The sequence below is a fragment of the Cotesia typhae genome, unplaced genomic scaffold (assembly GCF_013202065.1).
Source record: "Cotesia typhae breed Kobodo isofemale line unplaced genomic scaffold, CoteBio_Ctyphae contig_33, whole genome shotgun sequence".
NCBI classification, from domain to species: domain Eukaryota; kingdom Metazoa; phylum Arthropoda; class Insecta; order Hymenoptera; family Braconidae; genus Cotesia; species Cotesia typhae.
Genome location: NW_027423741.1, coordinates 3,706,083 through 3,732,557, shown reverse-complemented (window position 1 = coordinate 3,732,557; position 26,475 = coordinate 3,706,083). Strand labels below are relative to the sequence as shown.

Genomic DNA, 26,475 nt, shown 5'->3' with positions numbered 1-26,475 from the left:
AATAATAATAATAATAATAATAATAATAATAATATGTTATTCTGTTTGAGAAAAAAAGTAACGAAGATGATATTCAACAGAAGCCGGTTAATGTTTCAATAATCTTTTTTACCGAAAGTAAAAAAATTAGAATAAAATAATTTAACAAATAAAATTTATCAGCGAATGTGCTTAATGTTACTGAAAAAAAGTGTGTTATCACAATAACATGTTTGCTGACGATGGCAATAACGCTAACACATATCGTATTATTATTATTATTATTATTATTATTATTATTATTATTTATAAAAAGTGGATATGGATGTGGATGGTTACGCGGACTAGGTTGATACCGTCTACTCTACTGGGAACTGGGAACGCGGTAAGTAAACTCGTCGAATCAGCATCAGCCACGAAGTGCCATGTGGATGTGAATGTATTGGACTCCAGTGCTGGTGTTTTATTCGACAGTCAACAGTCACATCAACTAAACATGTAGTACAATACATTTATATTTTACATGTACACATAGAATACAGTGAGAATTCTAATACTAGAGTACTCCTCTCACCTATATATATTACCTCTCACCTTCACTTTGCCGCACTCTCTGATTCTGATTTTGATCCTAGTGTAGGTGCGCGCATGCCTGGTCCCTGGAGCTGTTTGGTGTTGGTAATTTGGCTTGGAGAGTCCAAAGGTAGGATTCTCTGGATTCTCTGGTGGTGCGCTGCTGGAGTACCGAGTGTTGGTGCACATCTGCTCTGTCCTAGTCGACTGGAGATGGAGATAGAGGGGCATGATATTGTCAAGAAGTGTACCTACTGGTGTAGGTACAAAAATATCCACCACCTGCTATGCTATAATACTCTAGGCATGGTAGAAATGTTATGTCATGTAAATCTAATGTAATTCTACACATACTTACTCCGCTGTGTATGATGTTTGTATACATACGAATTACGTTTACGTTACACTCAATGCCGGCACAACGACCCATCTACGATCTACACCACTTGGATAATCCAATCGAGACTACCCTTTGTTTTCCTTTCATTCTATACCCAATTGACTTCTATACTTGGAAAATATATATTTTTGACTGATATTTACACGCTAATTAGCATAATATAAAATTACATTAAAGTTAGCTGTCATCAGACAATTTTAAAAATTTTTTTAACAAATAAATTTGCTCTAAAAAATTATTTTTAAAAAATTGCATTTGTAATTTTTTGAAATTTCTAAATATCAATTTTTTTTTGCCATGATTTATTTGTTACAAAAATTATTAAAATTATCAACTATATGCTAAGTTAATTTTCATTAATATAAAAGTTAGTCACATTATTTTGAAATTTTTTTTTAACAAACAAATTCATTCCAAAAAATTACTTTAAAAAAATTGCATTGTTAATTTTTTAAAATTTCTACCTAGCAGAAAATTTTGAAAATTTTGAAAACTCCAAATAGAATTTTTTTCCAAATGATTTTTTAGACCTAGTTTATTTTTAAGAAAATTAAAAAAGTGCCTGGCTAATATTCAGGTTCAAAAAATTAAAGCTATACAAATAAATCGATTATTTCTGGATTTACATGCTGTAGAAAATGTTTATTTAAAATAAAAAAATATTAGGGTCTGCTATTTTCAATATCATTTAACGTTTTCATTAAAATTATTGCTGTCATTGCAATTATTGATATCAATTTTATGAATAATATCCGGGTCTGAGGTATCTCCAGGCGATAATTTTTTTTCGGGCGTTTGCCAACCACGGAAGAGACGTTCTTCTTCTAAAAAATAATCTTGTAGAGCGTATAACTTTTCACAGTGCTCCTCTGCAATATAATTTAAATTTTAAGTATCAAATATTAAGCTTAAATATTTAAAAATTTTAGTAAATAATGATGATAATAATAATAATTATTTTTAGGCAGATAAAATTACCATGAAGAGTCTCTAATGAATCCAATTGACCTCCAAAGTCCTTGGGCAAACATTCGGGTGGTATGTGCTGATAAATTTCCTTAACATCGCCGGTGTAAAGATGAAGCTGTTTAAAATTTAAATATTAAGTGTATATTATCATTATGATGATAATAATAAAGACAAATACCAAGAGCAAGACCAAGAGCATGTTATATAAGCAGTGAGTTTATGAGAATTATTTATTATTACATTAATAATAATCTGGTACTTACGTTGTCAAATAACTCACGCTTCATGAAAGGTCGAATAAGTGCGAGAATCTTGTCCATGAACCACACGGCATTGAGTACATGTATGCCTTTAAGTCTTACTGGAAGACCTTCTTGTAGGTATTCAAAGAATCTACGTATGCTGGTGATTGACAGTCTGGTCAAGTGACCTAGCCCAACACCCTGCATATCAAATAAAAATATATAACCAGGCGTGCAACCTTCGTAATAGAGACTTCCATCAACGGACATCTGCAGTAGCTTTATTCCATCATTGAACATGTACTGGTTTGGACGAGTATCAGCCAACCGGTGGAATATAATCCGGTTTCCATTTTTGTCTGATTTTGGAAGACTTACAAATTGCCTGGAAATATAAATTATTATTTAATAAAATAATAAATATTTGTTAATTATTTTTAGGTTTAGAGTATTCTATTAGAGTATAAATAGAAAGTCTACAGGTATATAAGAATAAATATATAGCTATAACTGTAATAACTATATGTTGTATTTATTTATATATATTTTTAAGATATCGGAGCGATAGAAAAGTATTAATAGAAAAAAAATGTTATTGACAGGCGGGCAAATTGATCCAATAAGTTGCTGAGAATTTATCGTGGTTTCTTATTAACTTAATAATAATTTACGTCGAAGTACACGTTGTACCGCCAAGGTAAGCTGCTATATTACTTCAAAGCTTCAAGTACATTTTATAAACTTTTGATAAATATTATTAAATAAATATTAACAACTTCAAGATATTTAAAAATTTTTTTTTTAAAACTATAATAATAATAATAATTTGACCTAATTTTAACAATTATTTATCAAGAGTTTAATTTATTGGCTCGTTTAATTCACATGAAGAGCTTGTGACGAATGAACTAATGGTTTTATTTATTTTATTTATATTTCAAATACAGAATAGCGGACATGTAGAAATATATGAGACAACGTTAAATTGCGGAGAAATTAAAACTATAATTTAACCCGGCAGTTAACTATTTTCTATTTTACATATACATATATTTCCATCCAAGTGTGAGTAAAGTGAAACTGGTAAATGTAAGACTTTTTAACTATAGTTACAGTTTAAGTCACGAGTCATAATATTATTTTTAACATCATTTAGAATGAGTATATTAAATAGAAATAACAAAAATACGTACAGAGCTTTTAATGAATGTTGCAGATAGTCAGCACGAGGATCACGATTGCTGAAAAATTCAGGAACTGTTGCTCTGAGCTTGTAGTAAACGGTCATACATTTCTTGGCAGCCTCCAGGTCGAAGTAACAACTTTGGGCAAACAGAGCTAACTTTTCGTCAGGTATTTGCGTTATACCTCTGGCTACTGCCCATACACGTAGCTCATCCAACATTTCTTCTGTGAGTTCTGGATACTTTTCACGAGAATCTTCAATAGTATGCCCAAGCTTCATTGTCTTTATTTATTAAATTTATTCATCCACCTTTTAATAATAATTCCTCGCAATTGTAAGAAGTAATAAGACTGGATTTAAATCAAAAGCTTGTGAAGACAACGTCAGTTGGAAATTATAATTAGATGAATAAATAAATTTGATAACAATTGAAGCGAACTCTGTAAAATAAAATAGGGTAATTTATTATATTATTTGATTAAAAATTATATTATCTTAGTTTAATTAGTCGAGATTTAATTGTAGTTTAATGGGGCATGAATAATTTTTAATTAATGAGATGAAATTTAAATAACTGACCTTAAATAATTGTTGTTGTTATTATTATTATTATTATTATTATTATTATTATTATTATTATTATTAGTAGCAGTAGTAATATTATTATATTTTTTTTCTGGAACGTTAGTTTAACTAAGCACTAATCGATAAATTTAATTTAAAAGTGTTATTTAAACACGGCAAAGTAAAGCGCTGAGTTTAATTGTTAGCGACTATTGTGGAGGAAATTATAAAAACAAAAAACCCGGCGAGACCTTGATTGTAAGTCATGTGAATAATTCATCGTTTATTAATATATATTTAGTTAAATATTTTAATTTTATCATAACGAGATTATTTAAATTATTTAAATAAAGTTCATTTAACTAATAAAAAATAGTTTTTAATAATAAATAAATAAATTAAATTTTTTTAGGTGCGCTAGTAAAAGTTTCGCAATGCCGAAATACCAATGGGTAATATAATTGAAGAAGTTAAACTCTTAACTGGTGGTGTAGGAAAATAAATACCGGGTACATTACTCTACTTAGTAGTTTACAGGAAAAAGATTTAAGTGGAACTATGAATTTAATGACGGTTTTAAGAAATATGTCATTTCAAGTTATTGATTTATTGATTGGATATTATATGTAATAAGTGAATTTCTTCGTGAAGACATATATCCTTTGAATAATACAACAAATATAAGCGTGCTTACCAGCTATTTTCTTACTTCATAGATTTTTTATCCAACGTTGATGAATAGTGTTCTAGAGCCTCGGAATTCGATTTCTTAACCACTCAATCTTCCGGTGATTTACTTTATTTTTATTTTTATTGATATTTTTATTGTTATTGATGTACGAATGTTTTATTTAATTTCAGCCTCGTAAATATTAAAACGCACCTGGTTGAAGAAGACATTCAGACATCGCTGAATGCTGACTGATAAATGATAAATGAAAGTAACTGGTGTCTTACGTTTTAAAACTAATACAGCTACAGGTATATGAAGAAAATAATTCTAATGATTGTGGTTTGTGGTAATGCGCCAGTACACCGTATGAACCGGTTGCTGGTTTCAACCACACGCGCAATGCGTTTTACATAATCGGAGAAAACACGACGATCTTAAAGGAAAATAACGTCATCGGAGAAAGGAAAGGAGTTAGATTTTAAAGAGAGGGATTTTTATTATTTATCTGAGAATTATGCCCGTAAAAATTCTTTGTGTGAAACTTTATCAGGTATCATTTATCAGTATCAGGAGAAGATATTTTTTGAATTTACTAATTAGTGCGGAAAAAATAATGAGAGTAATTAATAAGAGTAAAACTCGGATAGACTTTGTCTCTATAAATTCTGATGAACTTTTCTAATTATTTAAAGCTGACCTATGTCTTACTAGAATTTCAACTTTAACATCTCTTTGAAATTTCTGACCCTCACCGTCCGTATTTACTTACTCTAGATTTTTAGCGCATATTAAATAGTTACTGTTGTATACAGTGTTTAGTTTTCATTGATCAAAGCTCAGGCATCAATATCCATCATTCATAATTATTATGTTACATTATTATTTTGCAGATTGTCAAATTATAAATTTAATATTATTTTTTTTTTAATAAATAATATTCAATTATTTTGCTGATTTTTAAAAAATTATTCGTAATTTTTATAAAATTTATAAGATAATAATAATTTATATTTCAATTTAATAGTAGAAAGTTTTAATTATTATCTAATATAATTTTTCTCTCCAAATTGTCAAATCAAAAATTCAATATTAATTTTTTTTTTTAAGTATTATTAATTATGAACGAAGAAATAAATAATTTTTATAAAGTTAATAATATTTTAATAATTTAATTTCAGATATTGCATCATTCTTGCTCTAAATTGTCAAACTAAAAATGTAATTTTTTAAAAAGTGAAAATTTTATTGCAATTATTTTATTATTAAAAAAAAAAATTAATAATTTATAAAGTTAATAAAATAATAAAAATCTGATGTCCAATGAAATATTAGAAACTTATAATAAAAATTAATATTAATGACTAATAAATAAAAAGGAAAAATAATCGAGACTGTAACTATTTATTAGCCATCAAGTCCAGTGTTAAGCACAGAAAAACTGCATATACTCGTGGGCGAGAGAGAGAAAAAAAGAGAGGGAGAACCGCCACCGGCGGAAGTTCTCCGTACGTTCATTGATAAGCCCGTACGACCCAGGAGGGTGGGAGAGGAGAGAGGAGAGCTTGGAGGCGGTGATAGTGCAGATCAGCCATACCAGAAAGAGAACCAGAAAGTGTTGGTGTTGTCCACGACATGACGTCATACATTGAAGGACAAGGAGGATAGAGCGAGATGATGATGGTGTAGTTGATAGTGATACATCCACACAACAGAACGCTGAGTAAGAGAAGTAGAGAGTAGAGAGTACTCGCGCCCCTCATCCTCGACCAATTGACAAACTGGGCTCACGCATGCTCTGTGCTCCAGTTTATTTCTGGATACCGAATACTCCTCGGAGGGTAAGAGGAGAGTTTACTCCCCGAATAGCGGCAGCTGAGGGCGAGAGGAAGAGTAATATTTTACCCCTTGCACGTTGGAGGGATGATTTAAATGGCACGCACGCGCTCTCTTCTTCTTCTTCTTCTTCTGTACACAGTACACACGTCTGTCAATTGCATACTGAGGCAATTAGTGGAAATAAAATTTTTATTTTATTTTATTTTATTGTTTTATGACGAAATTAACTGGGTGAATGGAGACCAAATTGGGAAAGCTGTCACCCTTAAAATCCGACCAACAAATCCCTTTTTGAAATATTGCCATTAAATTCGCTGACGAGTTATTTTTTTAGGTGGATTTGCGTCAGCGAAATGAAATAATGCCTAGGCATGTGACAAGAATAAGGAGTTTAGATATGCAACCAAAGGATTTATTTTTTAAATTACCAGTCTTGGGAGTTTATTTGGTAATTTTTTAAAAATTAGACGGTTTTTTTAGATTCAAATCAAAATTATGGGTTAAATATTGGAGATACAAAAAAATTACAAGAAACTTTTTTGATAGGAAATTTAATTTTTTTTAAAAAACATTTTCTGGAGTATTTTAAGTATTATATTCACTAAATTTTGAATTCAAGATTCTAAAGTAAATATTAGAGATACGAAAAAATAATAAGAGACTTTTTTTTTAGAAAATTAAATTTCCTACAAAAAAGGTCTCTATCAATTTTTCTTTACCTCTCATACTTTTGACAGAATTTTGATTTTTTACGTAAAAGTTCCATTTAAAGAAAACTTGAGAGTAAAATAATACGAAAGTTGAATTTTAACAAAAAGTACCTTCAAGAATTATTTTTTTTGTGACAAATTTTGGAATGTGAACCTCTGGAAAGTACAGAGATAGTTATCCTCTGGCGAACGTCGGTGTCAACGGGTCGGTTTTGTTGGCTCGAAAAAAAGGAGCTCTTAAGTAGAGAGATGAGTTATAAAGAAGACTATGCTCGGAGTAAGAAAAGTATATCTTGGAAGTAAGATATTGGAGATTGCTACGGTGTGTCGTTATTGATTGGTCTTTTGTGATAGGTAGCAGAGCAGTCGGCGTGTGCCAGGCGTCCCTCTGATCGATCCACGAGTGACCCATATCTGGCGTGTCGGAGGGGACTCGCCACCTCCACAACCGGCGGGCTTGCGCAAGCAGTTCTCGAGTGCTCCCTCGGAGGGGTTTCTCTTCCAGCGGGGGTGGCTTTTCTTAGTCGGGCCAGTCACCAGTAGGTGTCGCTTCACTACCCGTGTCGTATATGCTCTCGGAATCGAGGGGCCTCGGCAGCTGGCTCTCGTCGTCGCCGTCGCCGTTGTTCTCGTAATCGTAATCGCGCCCGCCCACCACCGACCACCGAGTGACTCGAACCTAAAACCAGCGGCCCTGCCTCACCGTGGCCCGAGATCACGGGGGCTGACTATCCTCAAACTCCAAAATGTCTAAAACATATTTAGTAATCTTAATTTTTATTTAAATATACTCGGGAATATCTTCCCGGAATCGACAACCAAATTCGAGTGACCAGTGGATTTATTATTAAAAAAGTGAATTTTATTTCGAATAAAAAAGTGACACCGATTAATAATCATAAAATTATTATTATTATTTAAAATTACAGCAAGACAAGGCTTAATTTTAAAATCTGATTAACGAGAAACTCCCTTATTTTCTCTCTCGCCTCTCGCGGAACCTTTTTCATCACCAGCAGCAGCCCTGGCCTGCCACAATCCCTTCGATTCGGTTATCGTGAGTGTATAATTATTCAATTGTTTATTATTATTAATAATAATACTAATAATTTATCATATTTTACTTTTATCAATCAATTACTTTTCATTTAATTAAAAAAAATTTTTTTTTTTTTCTGAATTAACTTATTAATTTTTTTTTATTTCTTCAGTGGTGACGGTGAAGAAATGTATAGCGAGTGGTTAAATAAATATTTTATCGACGTTTGTTGATAAGATTGTGAAAATTGAGGATGAAGAGATCTGTTATACACATATATAGATATATATATATATATATATATATATATATATATATATATATATATATATATATATATATATATATATATATAGTCGGCCTAGAACCGAGATGGAGCTAAAGTGTAACGATGGCGGCGAGTGAAAAAAAAAAATGTTAAAATTTTGTTATTTTTCACCGTTATTATAATCATTATCGCCATTATATTCTTCTACATAAAGATATATTCTTCATAATATCTTTTATAACTGATTCTATTCAGTAGTGTTCGCTGCGAATGTACGTCTACACACGCTTTACATATTTATGTACATACATATCTATCTGTCTGTCAGCTATATTTGTACACATATATAAATAAGCATCCATATAAATATATATAAAACTATATTACTAGTAGTGTTGGAGTAGTTGGAGTAGTATGGATATATACAATGACTACATATGTAGTATGTGAGTATGTGTATTGAGTGTGGGACTTGTCATGCACCCGGTGGTAGTACGCAGAGTGGTGTGTGACGCCCGGTGAGACTCGTATATACGTATATGTAGGTATCTTTAGTAGTGAGATCAATAAGCAGTGCCGTGCTGCTGATTTAACCGGCCACCCTCATCTGGATTCAATCCCCCTTGACCCACACCCTCTTACTTACTTACTTGCTTAATTTACATACGTCTGGATCAATTATAATTATTGCTCCTCCTAAAAACAATTTCAAACTCAAATAATTTATTATTGTTACATTATGTTAGGAAGAAAAAAAAAATATCCATTCTTACCGAGTTAATTTATCTCTGCGGTGTTGTATACTTGCTTCTGAGTTTATCTTGACCTCACTTTTAAGCCACGAATAAACTCTCTCTCTCTCTCTCTTTTTATTTTTACTTCTCGGCTTCTCTTCTATTCGGTGTAGTATAGTAGATCTTGCAGTTAACGTACGGGCAAATTTCCACGGACGTTAAATTGCAAATTCGAAAATTAACCACTGTCAGGTAACATGTCATTTTGAATTACGAGTTTGCTATTATTCAGAAGCTATCACATTCGTGGATCTTGTTCTTCTTCTTCTTTTTCTTCTTTTTGATTTGTTTCTTCTTGTTACTAATATTTTTACTTTTAATATAAATCCCGGGCTGATTCCTTTGGTCGGCTTCTTTGGAGTGGCTCTAAAACATAAAACTCGTCACTTAATGTATATAAATACCCGAAAGGACAATCGATCATTCGACGAGTCGATTATTTCTGGTTTAACATCCAGATAAAGCGGCTGAGAACAAAAAAGCCTCGAGCTTAAGCTTAAAAGCTCCTGGTTTTTCTCGTGGATCGCGAGAAGGGATGCGATTGTGCTGAAACTGGATCACTCTTCACGAATGTACAAATCTAAATACCATCGGGATTACACTTTTTTACATTTATTTTATTAATCTGACTCTTGTAATTGACTCTCTTGTATTATAATTTATTTAAATTTTAATATTGTAAAAGTTTAAATATTTAACTTATGCTGAAGTTTATCAACTTTACAAATTGTTAAAGTTATTTAACTACTCACTCATAAAATATAAATTCTTTTCGATTGTTTAATTTTATTCTCAGTAATATCTCTTCAAGTAAAATTTAAAAAATTATTTAACTATTAAATAAAAAAGTAATTCTGAATTTAATTTTTATTTTAAATAATTTTTAAAAATTTATTCTAGCTTCAGAAAAAAAAAAAAAAATTATTTAAATCCAACACCAATCGTTAGATTAATCCTCAAAATAATTTGAACAAATCCCTGGCGAGTAGAATGAATCACAGGTTTAATCATATCACTACCAGCAATACATAATACGGAGAGAGTAATTACTTTGACAGATATATAGTCCGTCAGTGGTACAGAACCGATGTGAGCCGACTAAGTAGTACAGTGCACGTTAATCAGACGATATGTCGTTTCCCCTTTCATTATATCAACTCTTCTACTCTACATATTCCTTCATATTATGTCAGCCTTTCTTAAATCACAATGGATGGTGAATAAATGAATCAGTTGATTCGCATCAATTACTCCCCAATAGTAATACCTGTAATTAATTAATTAATTAATTATTTCTCCTTACTAAAAAAATATCTTGTTAATATATGTATCTAAAAAGCGCTTACAAAAAATTTTCCAAATCGTTTTCAGTCGTTCATCTCTACTTCCGATAAAAAAACGTTTAAACATGAACAGTTGCTCCTCTCTGTTGTCTATTTCCAGCGCAACTTGCAATTAAAAGCGCGCGAACGTCGCTCATCATCTAGCAAAGGGTGACGTGCTGTCCAATATGTCGTTCGGCACTTCGTATACCTACAAAATGTACAAGGTCAGATTTTACTGGAATTGATCATCTAGATTCATTTTAACCCGGCTCTTTGTACATTATATTATATATTTGAGTATTATATCATATCATTCAAATATTTCACTGATAGAAAGATTTATTTTTCTCTAATATACAGAAAAAAAAATTTTATTTAAACAAAATCAAAAAAATAAAATTTCATAAAAAAAATTAAACATTTTCCAAACTTAAGAAAATTTTTTTTTCTTCTTTATTTCTTCAGTTTGAGTTTAAATTAATTATATTAAATATTTTTTTTTCTTCAAAAAAATTAAATAAATCATTTTATGAGTGTAAATAATCATCTTTATAAATAATTTATGATTATTGTTGTTGTAATTATCTTCATCATGATCATCATCCTGATCTTAAGAGTCTCAACATATCTTTAAACATCAATAAAAAAGTATCCTCAGTGCTCTAACAATTAGTTTATTAAATTAGATTAAGTAAGGATATAGTCCGACATAGAGAATCAATGGAATTTTCTCTCATTGATTTGAGAATAAATAGAACGAAAATAGCCGTAGAAACTCAGAGAGTAATACGAGTATGGTGGGTAGTGCGTAGGCCAGTATCTACATGCGTAGGTGTCTTTTGTGCTGTTATTCATTATATAGATAGAAGATATGTATATGCATAAGTATATATTTCATTTTCAATGGACTTTTGAAATTCATAGTCAAGATATATCGATGCAGGAGTTCAAATTGGATATTATACTGTATGATGGCTATTGAATGATGAGTATGGTTATTCCAGCGTATTGATCATGTCCCAAGAGGGCTTGATAAATTGTATTATTGCTCTTTAGTTGTAGTTTACCTACAGTATGCTTTATGTATTAATAAGTCATTAATTGATTGATTCATTTTGTTATTTGTTATATTTATTAATTTATTAATTTATTTATTTGTTTTATGATTGATAAAATGCTACTTCCTGTCAAAATTAATTATTATCGATTGTCCAGTGATGGATTGGATAATTGATGATCGAATATTCTTTCAGTGCTGTGGCGTTGGAGGTGGCGGGTCCACGTTACCCCCGGCTGCACAGCATTTGGGTACTGGAACTGCCGTCGCGGCCACCTCCGGGAGAGCCATCATGCAGGATCCGGTACTTGAGTCCATCCTGGAGGTAATTATATCATTAGTTTTCATTTATGAAAATAAATTAATTTTTTTTTTTATAATCAAACTTTGACTAATTTTTATTTGGAGTATTTTTTGAATTTTTTTTTTCCACAAAAGTTCTATAAAAAAATTTAAAAAATTCACGCTAAATTTAAATTCCATGTTTTTATTTTTAGTTTTAGTTTCGAACTTTTATATGATAATAATAATAATAAATTTTAATTAATTAAAAGTAACTTTATTATAAAATATACTTTTAATTTAAAATTAGGTAAGTGAAAGAGTATTTTTATTGAATACGAGATGATAGCATACCTATAGAGAAGTATAACGTCCACACGACGGCTTCGGGCAATGCCAGACACAATGAGAATCTCTTTCCCTAAAAAATTTTTATTCTAGTTATTTTTTTCGACATACCTCTACTTCAGCAGTTATTAATGCCACGCAAACGATTTCTGTCGTCGAGTCTTTTCGAAATCACTCAGACATTTTGGTTATTAAAATCTACAAGAAAATTAAAAAGCTCTTACTGATATAATATATTTTTTTTTTTACATTAGTAAATTATTGATAGACAAATAACCCAAATAAAAATAAAACTATAATAATTACAGCAAATGCGCGAGACGGAGGCTCGCAGGGCGGACCTGGAGCGACAGCATGCCGAAGCACAGAACCAGCTGCGGGAAAAGCTAGCAGGCAGATATCAAGGTCCAGAGTCTGTCGAGGCGCTGCAGTCCAAGATTCGCGAGCTCGAGAAAAAAACAGAGCTGCAGATGGTGAGGAGCGAGGAGTTGTCTTTGGAGCTGACGAGTCTCCGGCGAGCGAGGAGTCGTGGCCCTGGTTCCACGGCCACTACTAGTATCACTGGAACCACGTGGCCGCCTTCAGGCTCGGAAATCGACAGGATGATTGCCAAGATTGAGCAAGACACTAGGTAGTACGTTTCACTCCTTTTTTATTATTCAATACTTTAATCAAAACCCTGTGAAAGTATTTTTGTCAAGTAAAAGATGCGATTTTTTGTTTAAAAAAAAAAAAGTTAATTTTGGCATAAATATTCTTAATAAAAAAAAAAGATGTCAAGTCTTTTTCTGGGAAAATTTTCACAGTGTTTTTTTTAATAAACAAAAACAATACTAACATTTCATAATCATTTTAACCAATTAGTGGTCGTATTCTCCACGAACTGGACCACACGAGAGGAGTAGTGACGACCCAGCAGCCTTCGTCAGGGCAGCGAATCCTGCGATCGAGCGCAGAAAACCTGAGCAGCCTAAGCCAGCACCAGCAGCATCCTCCTCATCCACACGCGCTGGAGCTTGGAGACCTCGGGGTGTCACATTACGTTGGCTCGCCGATGCCTCTGACACCAATGATGCCTGGCTGCCCGCCGCTTACTCCCAACGGACCACCATATCACTACAGCGAACCAATTCCTCCTGCCCCGTCGTCCCTGTCAACCAGCCAATCCCAGCCCGCGTTTCAGCAAAAGCTACAACAGTATCACCATCAGCATCAGACACACCTCGACATGGCCAGTTCTCATCCTCAAGCCAGTCTCTCCAGTCTCTCGTCTCAACAGCATCAGCATCAGCAACAGCAACAGCAACAGCAACAGCAGCAACAACAGCAGCAGCAGCAGCAGCAAAAGCAACAAGCGCACACACATTTCTCAAGCAATCAATATCAAGAAAGTTATCCTCACACACACACGCAGTCATTTCAGCAGTCCCATCAGCAGTCGACTCAACAACAGCAGCAAACTCACCAATCCCAGCTGCCTGTGTCGAGTACGTACCTGGGGTCCACCAGCCAGAGTGTCCTGCCTCATTACAGCCAACCCACCGGGCAAGCTGGACAAACTTTCCTTAATGGAACTCAACAGGTTCGTTTTAGTTTTTCTGAAAATTAAACGGGTTAAATGATTAAAAGTTTTAATTAATTGATAATTGATATAAAATTGTTTCAGAGTGGCAACTATCCAAACTTACCGCTGACTACTCACCCAAATGGAAGCTTCACCTCGGGGGTTGGGGGCAGCTTTGGGACGACGCATCAGCTAGGCCATCATAATTACTCAGTACCCCAGACAAACCTCACGCAAACGACGCTATCTTCATTGCCGCCGTACTCGTCCTCGTCTTATCACTCGGCGCTCAGTGGTCTCCCAAGTGTATCCCAATCAGTGCTTCCTTTCTCGAGCGTTCAAAGCAGCTTCGCTACAACTGGATCAACTTACTCGACTGTCGGGACCAATGCCTTTGGCACTCCTGGCGTTAACTCAGGTCAGTTTTTTTTCTTCTTCTATTTTATAATTTTATAATCATCTAAAAAAAAAATTACTAATTGATGTTTGGTTAAATTTTTATTAAAAAAATTTTTTTTTATTATTCAGGATCGTCATCGGGTGGGTTGCTTCAAGCAATAAATGATCCATTGCAAGCGATGCAACAGCTGTCAGCGCAATCCCAGGCAAACCAGCTCCACCAGCAAGCAATTATCCAACAAATTCAACAAAGTTTACGGGCTACATCTCCAACAGCGACCTCTACGACGGGCCACCACTTTCTGGGGCCGCGTCAGATGCCAAAAATACCCACGTCAATACTGACAAACCCTCTGGACCGGCTCACCAGCGAGACTATTCTACCCGAGGGTCAAGTAGACATGCTGGATATCCCCGGCAAGGGGAGGTGCTACGTCTACATTGCCCGGTTCAGCTACGAGCCTTTCCAACATTCGCCTAATGAAAATCCAGAAGCAGAGCTTCCAGTTCAAGGTGGTGACTATCTTCTCGTTTGGGGCCAGCCTGACGACGACGGGTTTCTCGACGCTGAAACCCTCGACGGACGCAGAGGATTAGTTCCCGCTAACTTTGTACAAAAACTTGTCGGTGATGATCTTCTTGAGTTTCACCAGGCTGTCATGGGCCTAAGAGACGTCGATGACGCTGCATCGACGAATATTCCACAAGTATGTTAATTTAAAATTGAAATATTATTAATATAATAATAAAAAATAATAATTTGCAATTATTTTTATTGATACCAGTGTTACCTGCAAGACATTGACCTAGAATTGGCAGCGCTGGAGGAGGGAAACAGGAATCGACAAGCCGAGCTGTCAGCGTACGCCGAACTTGACAATATTGCTGAGGAAGACGAACAAGAACCACCAGGTTGGTTTAGCTCGAAGTTGTGTCGTCATCAGTGGAGTAATTTTTATCCATCTAACCTGTCGAACATAAACCATATTATATATTGTTATATAATAACTTATATATCTATATCTATATCTATATCTATAGAATTATATAATGACAGAGTATTTAAACAAGCTTAATGATAAAGTAGTTTCAATGTATTGTATTCTGACGATTTTATTACATTTTCTGGCTAAAATCGTCATGCTTAAGTATAACCGGTGAAAATTGCTACAATAGCTTAGAACTAGAGCTTTAGATATTATAAAAGCTGGTTTGTGTTCACGCTGCATGCTTTTTGTCTTAATTTTAACCAGAAATTGTTTCGTTTTTTATTACTTTGATTGTTTAATTAAAAAAAAATGCATCTAAGATCCATTTAATCTAAAAATACCGATTAATTCGAGTAGGAAAAGTCTTTCTGACAGTAAAAATAAAAAAAAAATTAGCATGAAATGTTGCATCGTTTGACAATTTACTTAGCGGTGGATGCTTAAGGCGACGTTTGGAACTGAGCATAGTTTTAATCACAAGGTAATGTACTGGTAATTGCACAGTCGTCTCACAATGAGTGGATCGTCATACAGAGCAACTCAGCATCAGCATCAGCGAAACTTTGACACTAAAATGATAATTAAAATCTAAATAAAAATAATAATCGTAATTGCGATGATGATTATGATTATGATTATTGTTGGTATTAATACCGTTAATGTTCGTCGTTGATCTTGCTGTGTTGGTTGAATTTTTAATTTAATTTCGGTGCTCTTAGGCTCGCTTGACGGTTGTGTTTAGCTTAGAGATTTATATCTAGCTACAGCTAGGCTTGTCTTGTCTTTTCCTCCTGAAGAAGTGTACCTGTTTTCGGACCTAGTTCCGGCGCCCCAGCACCTCACCCTCGAGCGTCAACTCAACAAGAGTGTGCTGATTGGGTGGACTGCGCCAGACAACCCCATCCAGCTGGAGTCCTACCACGTCTACGTCGACGGGGTTCTCAAGGTCACCGTTAAGGCTACCGAGCGGACGAGGGCTCTCGTAGAAGGTGTTGATTCAACTCGGGTATGTTATTACCGATATTTTACTTAAAAAAAAATTTTTTTTTTTATTAAAATATCTTTTCAATTATTTGATAATTTTTTTTTATTTCTACATCTGATAATTTTCTTAAATTTCCTTTTTAATAATTTTTTTGCTAAGTAAAATCTTAAAAATTTGTTAAATGTCTTAATTTGAGCTTTTTTTTTATTGGATTAAAATAAAAAAAAATTTAATTTTTTTTTAATAAATTAAGACTGAGAAAATATTTAAAAAAAAAATTGCATTTACAATTTTTTTTTTTTTAATAATATTTTTGCTACGTAAAATTTTAAAAATTCATCAAATTTCTTAACTTTACCATCATTTATTGATAAAATTAAAATTAGAAAACATTTGGTTGATTATTTTTTTTTTTTTTAATTAATATTAAAACTTAAAAATTTATCAAATATCATAATTATTTAATAATAAAATAATTTTTACTTTCTAATAATATTTTAAAGTATAAAAAATGTTCACTTGACCTTAAAAACTCTGATAATACCCAAGTTTTGATAATGAAACCCATATTTGTTAAACATAAATAATTATTACGATAAAAAAAAAATAATAATTATAAGAATTTCAATATCATCTTCTATAAATAGCTGGCGCTATCCACTAAGCCGTAGTACGTTTAATTAATAATTTCCCTTTGATGTTCAGCCCCACCGAATAAGTGTCCGCTCGGTGACACACTCGAGAAGAACATCACGGGACGCGGCGTGCACTATGGTAATTGGAAAAGACGTCGCGTTGGGTCCAACAGCCGTAAAAGCATCCAATGTTACGGCGACCAGCGCTGTGATATCATGGCTCCCGAGCAATAGCAATCACCAGCACGTAGTGTGTGTCAACAATGTTGAAGTAAGGACAGTTAAGCCAGGTGTTTATCGGCATACCATCACCGGGCTCGCACCATCGACTATTTACCGTGTCACTGTGAAAGCCAAGAATCTCCGTGCCACTCACTTCGAGGACCAAAACGCTCAGTTGGCCAATAATCTTGCCTGTCACGTACACTTCAAGACTCTCTCCAAGGGTCTACCAGATCCTCCGGTCGATATCCAGGTTGAGATATATTTTTACTCTTCCTCTGCTCTCCATATATTTTTACTCATCATCATCATCATTATCATCATCATCTAAAACACAATGAACAATGCAATACTATTCTTCATCCATTAGTTATCTTTATTTTTTACCATCCTCATTATTTTTATCATTATATTTATCATTGTTATTATTATTATTATTATTATTATTATTATTTTTTTTTTTTTATACGATACTAATGATAATAGTACTCCCTGTAGCAATAGTTATAGTACTAGTGTAGTCGTAGTAGTAGATGAAGTCAATATATTAATGCTTGTAAAAGTCTATTGTTAATTTTTAAAAGCAAAGTGGATGATGATAGTCCATATCAAGGTTTACTAGAATAGGCACTAAATATCACTCTATTTAAATAATTGGTTACAAGACTAAAGATTTCTATAAAAAATTAATTTTGTAGATTTTTAAATTCAGGAAAAAAGTAATCGAAATTTTTATTTTATAATAAAAATTTTATAGGATACAGTTCAAGGATAACGTGGAAAAATTTTAATTGTTGAAGTTTTAAAAATTGAAATTTTATTTTCAAGTTTATTTATTTAAAAATCTGATTGAAAAAAAAGTAGTTTTACTAATTAATACTTTTTTAACTTTGAAATTTTGTAACTCGACAATGAATCACTTCAAAAAGATGATCAAAGTATTTTTTTGTCCAGGATTGATAAAAAAAAGTTTTGAATAAAAATCAAGGTTCCGCTCTAATTTCAATAATAAAAAAATTTTTTTATATAACTGCAAAAATCGCAACAATATCAATCGAGAGTTGTAAATATTTGATTACTTAGTTTGATTTATTGACCATCAAACTCACTTTTTCAGCGTTAAAATTTTTATAGACCATCACATTGGTTTTTTTAATTAAATAAACTTCTGTTTGCTGTCAAATTTAATTATTTTTTTTTTTTTTTTATTTAAATAATTTAAGAATAAATTTTTTATTGGGATCTTTCAGATATCTGTAGTCTTGTCTCAAAAAAAATAAAAATTAATCAAGCAGTAGGCAAAACTAAAAACCAACAGAAGTAATTAAAAGTGAATTATTGTTATCTGGAACGAATCTAGGTGGAGGCTGGACCGCAGGACGGCACTTTGCTAGTGACTTGGCAGCCTGTTGCCCTAAACGGTTCGGCCGTCACCGGTTACGCGGTTTACGCGGACGGCAAGAAGGTCACAGACGTTGACAGTCCGACAGGTGATCATGCATTAGTAGACATCCACAAATTAATGGGCCTTAATCCAAAAGCCATCACCGTCAGAACGAAGAGCAGGGAAAGCCAATCGAGTGATAGCTGTGCTACCGCGATTCCTTGCAGCGTGTTACGCGGGGGACCACACATGCAACCAGGAATGGATCACCCTGGAGACCAGCAGCAGGGCTACATGGGCATGGTGGGTAACCGTATGGCCCAGAGATTCCCCGGCGTCCCTGTGTCTGCTCACATGAGGCGCCAGGGTGTCACCAAGGTCGATGCTCATGGTCAGGTTATCATTGAGACTGACGAAAATCTTTCGGATAAAGAAATTTATCCCGGACAAAGTATTTCACAAATGGGTAAGCCAAGCCGGCTCTCCAAAGAGTTCTGCAAGGATTTAAATGTCAGAAGCTATTTAAACTCTAAAACTTGGGTTCTAGGAATTCCGGAGATCACCAAAGACTCGGCTAGCGAGGCGAATTACAGCGAGGAAGACGATCCTACTAGGAGAGGTCGTGGAATGCAACAGCACCCGGGGCACCAAAGATACGGACCTCAAGGTGGGCCTCAAGGGCCCCCAGGAACTCACAGACCTGTTCCAGGAAGAACAGCACGGGGTCCGGAGCACCAAGGGTATTATGATCAGCAAGGCGCTCAGAGGGGCAGAGGACCTGGCTATCGCGGTGGTCGAGGTGGACCAGTTCAGGGTCCTCATCATCCAGACGCTCAGCAAGTTAATAAAAGAGCTCGCTGGTTCGTCGCTCTTTATGATTACGATCCTCCAACAATGTCACCTAATCCTGATGCTTGTGAAATTGAATTGCCCTTCTCTGAGGGTGACACCATTAAGGTAACTTTATTTTTTTACTAGTATCTCGGGATGACACTTTAATATTTCATAAATTATGAATTTTGTATTGCTTTTTTTTCAATTAGTTAGGATAAAATTTTATAAAAATTTGAAACTTTAAATATTTCTAGATGATATTGAAGCCAGCAGGCTTTTGGCCATTTTTAAGTAAATTCTCTAATAAATTTATCCGTTAAGAAATTTTTGACACAGTCTGTTTTATAAATATCAAAAAATAATATTAGTCAAAATTTAATCAATGTCATAAAAATAATTAAAATCTGATAAATTTATTTTAAAATTCACGAGACTGTCTTTAATTCTCTCTTGATGATTTTTTAATTTATTTCGTGTCTTGAAAAATTTTATAAATTTATCAAAAAATTAATATTTTATTTTATTTTGAAAAATAAATACGATTTAATTGGATAAATTATTATTTTTATCCAGGTTTACGGCGATAAAGATGACGACGGCTTTTACTGGGGTGAATGTCGAGGTAGACGTGGATTTGTACCTCACAACATGGTAGATGAGTTGAAGAACCCTCCCCCAGGTGCTCAAGGACCAGGACAACCCGGCAGAAGAGGCCAGAATGACAGGTGGGGTGATATATACACCAACATGCCAGTCAGAAAAATGATTGCACTCTACGACTATGATCCGCAAGTTCTTTCGCCTAATGTTGACGCCGAGGTAATTATTTTATCAAGCTAAAATAAAACATTATTAATTTTACTTCTAAATTCTCATCATATATTCTTATCACTCGCCAATTGTAATAAATAATCCTAATAGTTGTAAATAATTATTGTAGCAAGTTGAATTGCGTTTTCAAACGGGCAATGAAATATTCGTTTACGGTGAGATGGACGACGACGGTTTTTATATGGGCGAATTAGGCGGCGTACGTGGTCTAGTACCGAGTAATTTCCTAGCAGAAGCTAGTCCCAACAAAGGACAACCTCTACAAGCCGGGCGAAGACCTCCTGGACAAGGTCAAGGCCCAGGTGCTCGGGGTCCACCTCCGCCACCCCGAGAACCACCACCTCCAGGACATCGACGTAATAAAGGTAACACTTATCCGCGATTCACACCCAGTACCACGACTTAGAATCAATTTCCTTCGCGTTTATTTATTTTTTTTTTTTTTTTAAAACAATCTTGTCAGTTAGTTATTGTAAATAAATTCTGCTGCTGACAATAACCATTGGAAATAAAAATAAATAATAATTATTTTATAAAAACCCCGTAAAAGACGGCAAGCAACACAAGACACGAGACTCAATGTGCCAGACGACAGGCAAAGGGTCTTTTTATTTAAAATCTCTCCCGTCGATTTGTATTATTTATGATTATAATTATTCATAGCCAATGTCTCATCTACAAGGTACATATTTAAGTTAATGCTCTATTATATTATATATCAATAAGACATTTAACATTAACAATGCAATAACATTATCAACATTAACAACAACATTCGCTAAAATATATTTTTAAATATATGAGAATTAATTAATGCTGACACATGACAAATGCAAATAACATTCGCTGCTTTCGATGTATTTTATTAAGTATCTACTATATTAATCTACTGCTATATATGTATACATATATCATATATATTTATATTTATATATATGTATATTGTTCTATTTTTGTCTATCTATCTTTGAGCGTTTTCTATATGGCTCCATTACTCTACTACATATTTGTCTTTTTTCTGTATTTTTGTATCCAAAATGCGGTATAATAAGGCTTTATTTCGCATTATTCAGTGTACTTATATAATAATAATGAAAATAATTATAGTAATAATAAACTGCAAAAATTATTTTAATATTGTATTTTAATGTAATGTAAATTAATTTAAACTGAGGAAAAACGTAAAAAATATTTTAATATTCCAGATTTGCTCTGCGATTACTTAATAAATATTTATGTAGTGCAATAATTACGAAATAATTACTCAATGATAAAATGAACCAATGAACAATTGGATAATTATAAAAAAATATAATATAATGATTGTTTATTATTATATGAGTAACATTGTGCGATAAATATGTGAGGTATAAGGACATTAATGTTAATCTGCGATCGTGTTGCTCCATTTTATTGATACTTTTTTTTATTATCGTTACTATTATTATCATTTATTATTATTATGTACACTAATACAAGAATCTCATGCGTATATATATCTATATAATATATGACGTGATATATATACATATATATTTATATTTATATCTTTTTTTCTGTGTGCCTGAAACTGGTCGATGGTCGTCGTGTCACATGATTGTCGTTCGTGTCGTGTTGTCATGCTGGCCATTTAACAATTGTTAATACCATTTCACGGTGATGAGTTTATGCCAAAGATATCAATTATTTTTTTATTTATTTTTAATTAACTATCGCTCCTGCTTTTTCAATTTTATTTTATCTTTACAATTATTTAAATAAAATTTTTTTCACTTAATTTTACTTAGTAAATGAATTAATAAATAAATAAATAAATAAAAGGAAAAAAAATAATAATAATTTGCGTTAGCTCACCGTGAAATGGATTATCTATTTTTCTTTCCATCGAAAAAAAAAAAAAGCATCAATAGTTCCATCGAAAAAATAAAGAATAGATAAAAGTTATATCGATATAAAATATTGTTTCTACTTTCCAATAAATTCTGGTCGTTTAATTTTATTTTATCCGTTAATTAAAAACTAAAGTAACAGCAGTATTGATAAATAATAATTATTATAATAAAATATTATTTGAATAAAAACAATAATTAATAATTATTTTATAAATGAATAAATAAAATAAATGTAGTTTTATTATTTATTAATTATCGTGAAATAATAAAATTGAGCTAAAAGAAAGAATGAGCCATGAATGACAACACGATTCTGTTCTCTTCTCTGTTGCTAGATGCCTGCATTGTGCCTGTGTCTGTCCCTGTCTGTCACTTAGACTCTAGACAACAACAACAACAACAACAACAACCACAACAACATCAACAACAACAACTACAACAACAACAACTACAACAACAACAACATCAACAACAAAACAATCCACCGCATCTAGCGTACCAACAAGCGAACCATCACAGCTACACAACTGTAACAACGTCGAATCAGCACGGTGGTCCGGGTGTTGGCGTTATGGCCCATCAGCAGGGTGCCGTACCGCCTCACCTTCAGCAGCAGGTGAGTCTATCCACTGCGACCTCTGCCAAATAATTATATATTAAAAAAAAAATATTAAATATATTTTAACTAACATATATTTTTTTTTTTTTTCTACTTACTAAGAATTATTTTTATTTCTTCGCTATTTTTTTAAATATTTTTATTTATTTGATATTTATTCTTATTCTGCGACTGCTATTTTTTTGCAACAGCTTACGCTTTGATTTACACAATCTCTATGCTGCTATGAATGTAAATTTAAAAAAACAAATGTATGATCATGTCTCGATATCTCGTGACACATAGGCTGCTACCCAACTGATAACGCTTGAAGATTAAGTGAGCAAGTGTATAAATGGAAGGGAGTGACTTAAATGTTTTATTTTATTAATTTATTAAATTTTGTTCAATACTAAAAATGACTAAAAAACAAAATTTAAGAGTAAAACTGTAACTACATCTAAATTGTCAATCAGCACGGCATGTTGCACCCTGTGACTCTACGCTTTGTGACTCTACATAACAAAATTTATTATTATTATTATTATTATTTTTTTTTTTTATCAAACTTCGTTTACGTAAAACCGGAGTTTAAATTTAATCAAATTCGTATTAAATATTCAACACGATCGCTAACTTTCTCTGGAAAGTCTAATGTAATTATTATCCAGCGGTACCTTCTGCTAGATAAATATAAATACATACATGTATATTAAACCAGACTAAGTGTGTACTCAAATTTTAGGTAGCACAATTTTAGTGCAAATCTGTGCAGAATATCAGTGATATATATCAGCAAATATTCAAAATTTTAATCAACTTTTAAATTAATTAACTCATAAAATTTATACTTATAATAAATTTGCAATTAATTAAATTTATTATTCTTAAATTCTGATAATAAAGTTAAAAGATAAAATAATTTATTTTATAATAAAAAAATTTTAGGTAAATTTAGCCATTTTATGACAAAACTTTAACGTCGATAAATGTATGAAAAGTTTTTAGTACAAAATTAAACGCTCTATAATTTTTAATAAACTTATATAATATAATTTCAATAAAAAGTTATTCATTAAACTCTTTAAAAACTTTTAAATTTCAATAAGTTTTTTAGCGATTCATTAAGAAGAAACTCTTTAAATTTAAGATTTAGATTTTCCAGGCTTTATTCTGCATCGATTTATACTAAAATGCTATTTAAACTTTGCGTAAACTTTGACGGTACTCTAAAATATCTAAATGTGTGCAACTTAATCGTACGCTGAACGACATTATTTCTGCTTGGAGTTAGCCAACTCATTTACACATGCTCACACACAATAAAAAAACATTATCAGTAAAAGTAAACACACTATTTGAGCAATTAACAATTAATAAATAGATTAATCAGCAAATATATATAAAATTGAATAAATGAAAAAATATAAAAAGCAAAAATAATAAAAGATTTTTATTCTCAGCACGTTAGGAAGACGACACCCACAAAAAAGAACCAGCAAAACTCATTTTTGATAATTTACAGGCGAGGGGGAGAAACGCGGCCAACCGGGGCGGTGGTAGTAACATGCCTGGAGGTCTCCAACAGGGTCAGCAGTTCCAGCAGCAGCAAGACTATCAGCAGCAGCAACAGCAGCAGCAACAACAGCAGCAACAACCTAACCAGCAAGGATACAATCAGCAGAACCCGAACTACCAGCAGCAGCAACAGCCTCAGCAGCAAGGCTATCAACAGCAAAACTACCAGCAACCCCAACAACAGCAAGGACAGCAGCAGCAGTACCAGCAGCAGAACCAGGGTCCCTCAATGCAAGGGCCTCAGGCAGCTAAAAATATGCGTGGAATCCCCGCGGTGATTCCCAACGTCCAGAAGCCTATGGATCAGCAGCAGCAACAGCAGCAGCAGCAGAGCACTGGGCCCAATCTCATGCAGAAGTTCACTGAAATGGCAGGAGCCAGTGCTGGTGGAGACATTCTGTCCAAGGGTAAAGAGCTCATATTCATGAAATTCGGACTGGGAAAGTGAGTCGATGTTAATTTCAACAATCATTCACTCTTCGTTGTCATTGTCTTGATCATCATGTACGTGCCGATACTAACAAAGAAAAAAAAAAAGAAGAAGAAGAAGAAGAAGAAGAAGAAGATGATGATGATAATTATGATGATAGCAATGAGGGAGGTGTCATGGAGACATGGAGAACGTGATAAAATAAGCAATCGACTGGTCATTGAGACAAACGATGTCTCGTGACAATGGTTTTAGTATCGTTCCAATGGTACTGGTTGGAACGTTTGGTTATTTGTTATCGAGTGAGAAGGTCAACGACTATTGTAATAGATTATTTATAATAATTTATAATAAAAATAAGGACACATTGAGTCCTGATTGTTGATATTGGTGTATTTATTAAAGATAAATATTTGAGCTATGATAATATGAATATGTTAAGTTGGTTATGATAAATGCTGCTGTTGATCTTGCTGCTTTGTGAAAATTATAATCATAATAATAATGTATCTATTGTACGTGTATTGTTGTATAATATGTAATATGCGATTGTTGTTGCTGTCGAAAGCAGTTGTCGCCGAAACCGCGTTTTATCGATTAAAATGTGTTACCCGTGACTATTGTATTTTGGTTAATTAGAAAGTCTGACTTATTATATTAATATTAATATGTATATGAGAAAAAAAGAAGAGATTTTTAGAGATGAAAATAAATATCAGCGACTATATTATATTAATATAATATTACGAAAAGGAAGGAAATAACGGTAGTTAAAACAGAAGGATATGTCGCTATAGATAAGAGATAAGGGTAAATTTAAGAACAACCTCTCACAATAACTTGAGTTGTTATTTACTACTTAAAGTGACTTTTGTTGATACTTGAGAGGAGTTAAGTCTTCTTAAACTCTATTCAGATCTTTTGTTACCTTGTTTATCTCTGTGTAGATGTTACGCTCTTAAGAGCTCGATATTTTCACTGAGACAATGACTGTGTTTAATTATTTTTATTACTGTATTAGATAATTATTATTGTAATTATTAAATAATATAAATGACAATGTAAGATGCTTTAAAGAGAGACAAATCGTGCACAAGAATTAATTCTAGACACGCGAAAGGACGAAGCTGCCACCTAAAATATTTAAATTAGAGTATTTATCGAGTAGTTATGATGAAAGATTTAATAATTATTTATTAATTATGATGATTATGACAATGATAATGATGATGATGTGCGAATAGTAGATTATTAATTGTAGAGCGAGTAAACGAGAGGCGGGTGTGCCTTGAAATGCCTCACCCTTAACACAAAACAATAATCATATCTTTAAAAATTGATAAATTTATTATTTATAATTTATAATCATAATCAATAATTATTTATTAAAGTGATCACAACTACTAAATAATAAAAATAACGGTAATATATTATAAATAAGAAAAATAATGATAATAATAAAGATAATGTAATAAAAAATGAAGGTGGTAGCGAGCGTTCAAACTCACCCCCTCGATACATATAAGTATTGTTTTTAAATATCAAAAATTGTAATTTAATTTTTTATTATCGGGGGTCCTATTTTTTTTCTTTTTTTTTTCCATTAATTATCGAAAAATGTTATTATATTTATTAATTAATTAATAGACTGTGCAACGATCGTTTCCGAATTCTCGACTTGTTAATTTTTTAATTAATTATATTATAAAATAATTAAATTTGCTAGACTTAGGTGCATGGATTAATTGGCAATTATTTATATTTAAATATTTAAATAGATATTAATATTAATTGATGTTATTATAAATATATATATATATATATATATATATATATATATATATATATATATATATATATATATATATATATATATATATATATATATT

General features: G+C 32.5%; 3 protein-coding genes and 5 long non-coding RNA genes across 12 annotated transcripts; 3 read left to right on the top strand and 5 right to left on the bottom strand.

Moving 5' to 3' along the window:
* Positions 1–332: 332 nt before the first annotated feature.
* Positions 333–1,301, bottom strand: LOC141526466 (uncharacterized). Its single transcript, XM_074241505.1, has 2 exons — positions 567–1,301; positions 333–469 (listed from the first exon to the last, which is right to left on the bottom strand). Exons 1-2 carry the CDS (start codon positions 781–783, stop codon positions 339–341), a joined length of 348 nt encoding a protein of 115 aa, XP_074097606.1. The 5' UTR covers positions 784–1,301; the 3' UTR covers positions 333–338.
* A 139-nt stretch (positions 1,302–1,440) lies between these two features.
* On the bottom strand, positions 1,441–10,722 carry LOC141526462 (alpha-tocopherol transfer protein-like). 2 transcript variants are annotated; one of them, XM_074241500.1, is made up of 8 exons: positions 10,580–10,722; positions 10,284–10,500; positions 9,213–9,599; positions 9,086–9,135; positions 3,357–3,789; positions 2,185–2,548; positions 1,931–2,036; positions 1,441–1,821 (listed from the first exon to the last, which is right to left on the bottom strand). In XM_074241500.1, the coding sequence occupies exons 5-8, from the start codon at positions 3,626–3,628 to the stop codon at positions 1,637–1,639; spliced, it is 927 nt and encodes a 308-aa protein (XP_074097601.1). In that variant the 5' UTR covers positions 3,629–3,789; positions 9,086–9,135; positions 9,213–9,599; positions 10,284–10,500; positions 10,580–10,722; the 3' UTR covers positions 1,441–1,636. The 2 variants fall into 2 exon arrangements, with proteins under 2 accessions (XP_074097601.1, XP_074097602.1); XM_074241501.1 differs by having other exon boundaries at positions 9,090–9,135.
* On the top strand, positions 2,570–3,516 carry LOC141526468 (uncharacterized). Its single transcript, XR_012479030.1, has 3 exons — positions 2,570–2,860; positions 3,111–3,252; positions 3,380–3,516. It is a non-coding gene; the product is annotated as an uncharacterized LOC141526468 (long non-coding RNA).
* On the top strand, positions 3,787–4,898 carry LOC141526471 (uncharacterized). The gene is made up of 3 exons (XR_012479034.1): positions 3,787–4,171; positions 4,326–4,701; positions 4,775–4,898. It is a non-coding gene; the product is annotated as an uncharacterized LOC141526471 (long non-coding RNA).
* Positions 7,031–26,356, top strand: Rbp (RIMS binding protein). Of its 2 annotated transcripts, none has more exons than XM_074241497.1 (15): positions 7,031–8,189; positions 11,812–11,940; positions 12,554–12,879; positions 13,110–13,827; positions 13,912–14,227; positions 14,338–14,915; positions 14,994–15,120; positions 16,019–16,203; positions 16,888–17,292; positions 18,400–18,889; positions 18,971–19,380; positions 19,831–20,076; positions 20,198–20,453; positions 22,316–22,596; positions 24,104–26,356. In XM_074241497.1, exons 2-15 carry the CDS (start codon positions 11,908–11,910, stop codon positions 24,602–24,604), a joined length of 4,872 nt encoding a protein of 1,623 aa, XP_074097598.1. In that variant the 5' UTR covers positions 7,031–8,189; positions 11,812–11,907; the 3' UTR covers positions 24,605–26,356. The 2 variants fall into 2 exon arrangements, with proteins under 2 accessions (XP_074097598.1, XP_074097597.1); XM_074241496.1 differs by lacking the exon at positions 7,031–8,189 and adding an exon at positions 10,589–10,782 and having other exon boundaries at positions 12,554–12,876.
* On the bottom strand, positions 11,857–14,085 carry LOC141526469 (uncharacterized). Of its 2 annotated transcripts, XR_012479031.1 has the most exons (4): positions 13,948–14,085; positions 13,741–13,843; positions 12,252–12,443; positions 11,857–11,934 (listed from the first exon to the last, which is right to left on the bottom strand). It is a non-coding gene; the product is annotated as an uncharacterized LOC141526469 (long non-coding RNA). The 2 variants fall into 2 exon arrangements; XR_012479032.1 differs by lacking the exons at positions 13,741–13,843; positions 13,948–14,085 and adding an exon at positions 12,552–12,689.
* LOC141526470 (uncharacterized) lies at positions 14,762–16,066 on the bottom strand. Its single transcript, XR_012479033.1, has 4 exons — positions 15,852–16,066; positions 15,624–15,766; positions 15,000–15,176; positions 14,762–14,892 (listed from the first exon to the last, which is right to left on the bottom strand). It is a non-coding gene; the product is annotated as an uncharacterized LOC141526470 (long non-coding RNA).
* LOC141526467 (uncharacterized) lies at positions 17,228–22,869 on the bottom strand. Of its 2 annotated transcripts, none has more exons than XR_012479028.1 (3): positions 22,698–22,869; positions 22,480–22,618; positions 17,228–17,366 (listed from the first exon to the last, which is right to left on the bottom strand). It is a non-coding gene; the product is annotated as an uncharacterized LOC141526467 (long non-coding RNA). The 2 variants fall into 2 exon arrangements; XR_012479029.1 differs by lacking the exon at positions 17,228–17,366 and adding an exon at positions 19,986–20,093.
* Positions 26,357–26,475: the final 119 nt, after the last annotated feature.

Coding starts and splice junctions, on each gene's coding strand:
- LOC141526466 (XM_074241505.1), bottom strand. CDS start 783: ATGCCCCTCTATCTCCATCTCCAGTCGACTAGGACAGAGCAGATGTGC. Junction 470..566: donor CGGCAAAGTGAAGGTGAGAG/GTAATATATATA, acceptor CTACATGTTTAG/TTGATGTGACTGTTGACTGT.
- LOC141526462 (XM_074241500.1), bottom strand. CDS start 3,628: ATGAAGCTTGGGCATACTATTGAAGATTCTCGTGAAAAGTATCCAGAA. Junction 2,549..3,356: donor CAACATTCATTAAAAGCTCT/GTACGTATTTTT, acceptor TTATATTTCCAG/GCAATTTGTAAGTCTTCCAA. Junction 2,037..2,184: donor AGCGTGAGTTATTTGACAAC/GTAAGTACCAGA, acceptor AATTTTAAACAG/CTTCATCTTTACACCGGCGA.
- Rbp (XM_074241496.1), top strand. CDS start 10,744: ATGTCGTTCGGCACTTCGTATACCTACAAAATGTACAAG. Junction 12,877..13,109: donor AAGATTGAGCAAGACACTAG/GTAGTACGTTTC, acceptor TTAACCAATTAG/TGGTCGTATTCTCCACGAAC. Junction 20,077..20,197: donor CGCCTAATGTTGACGCCGAG/GTAATTATTTTA, acceptor TAATTATTGTAG/CAAGTTGAATTGCGTTTTCA.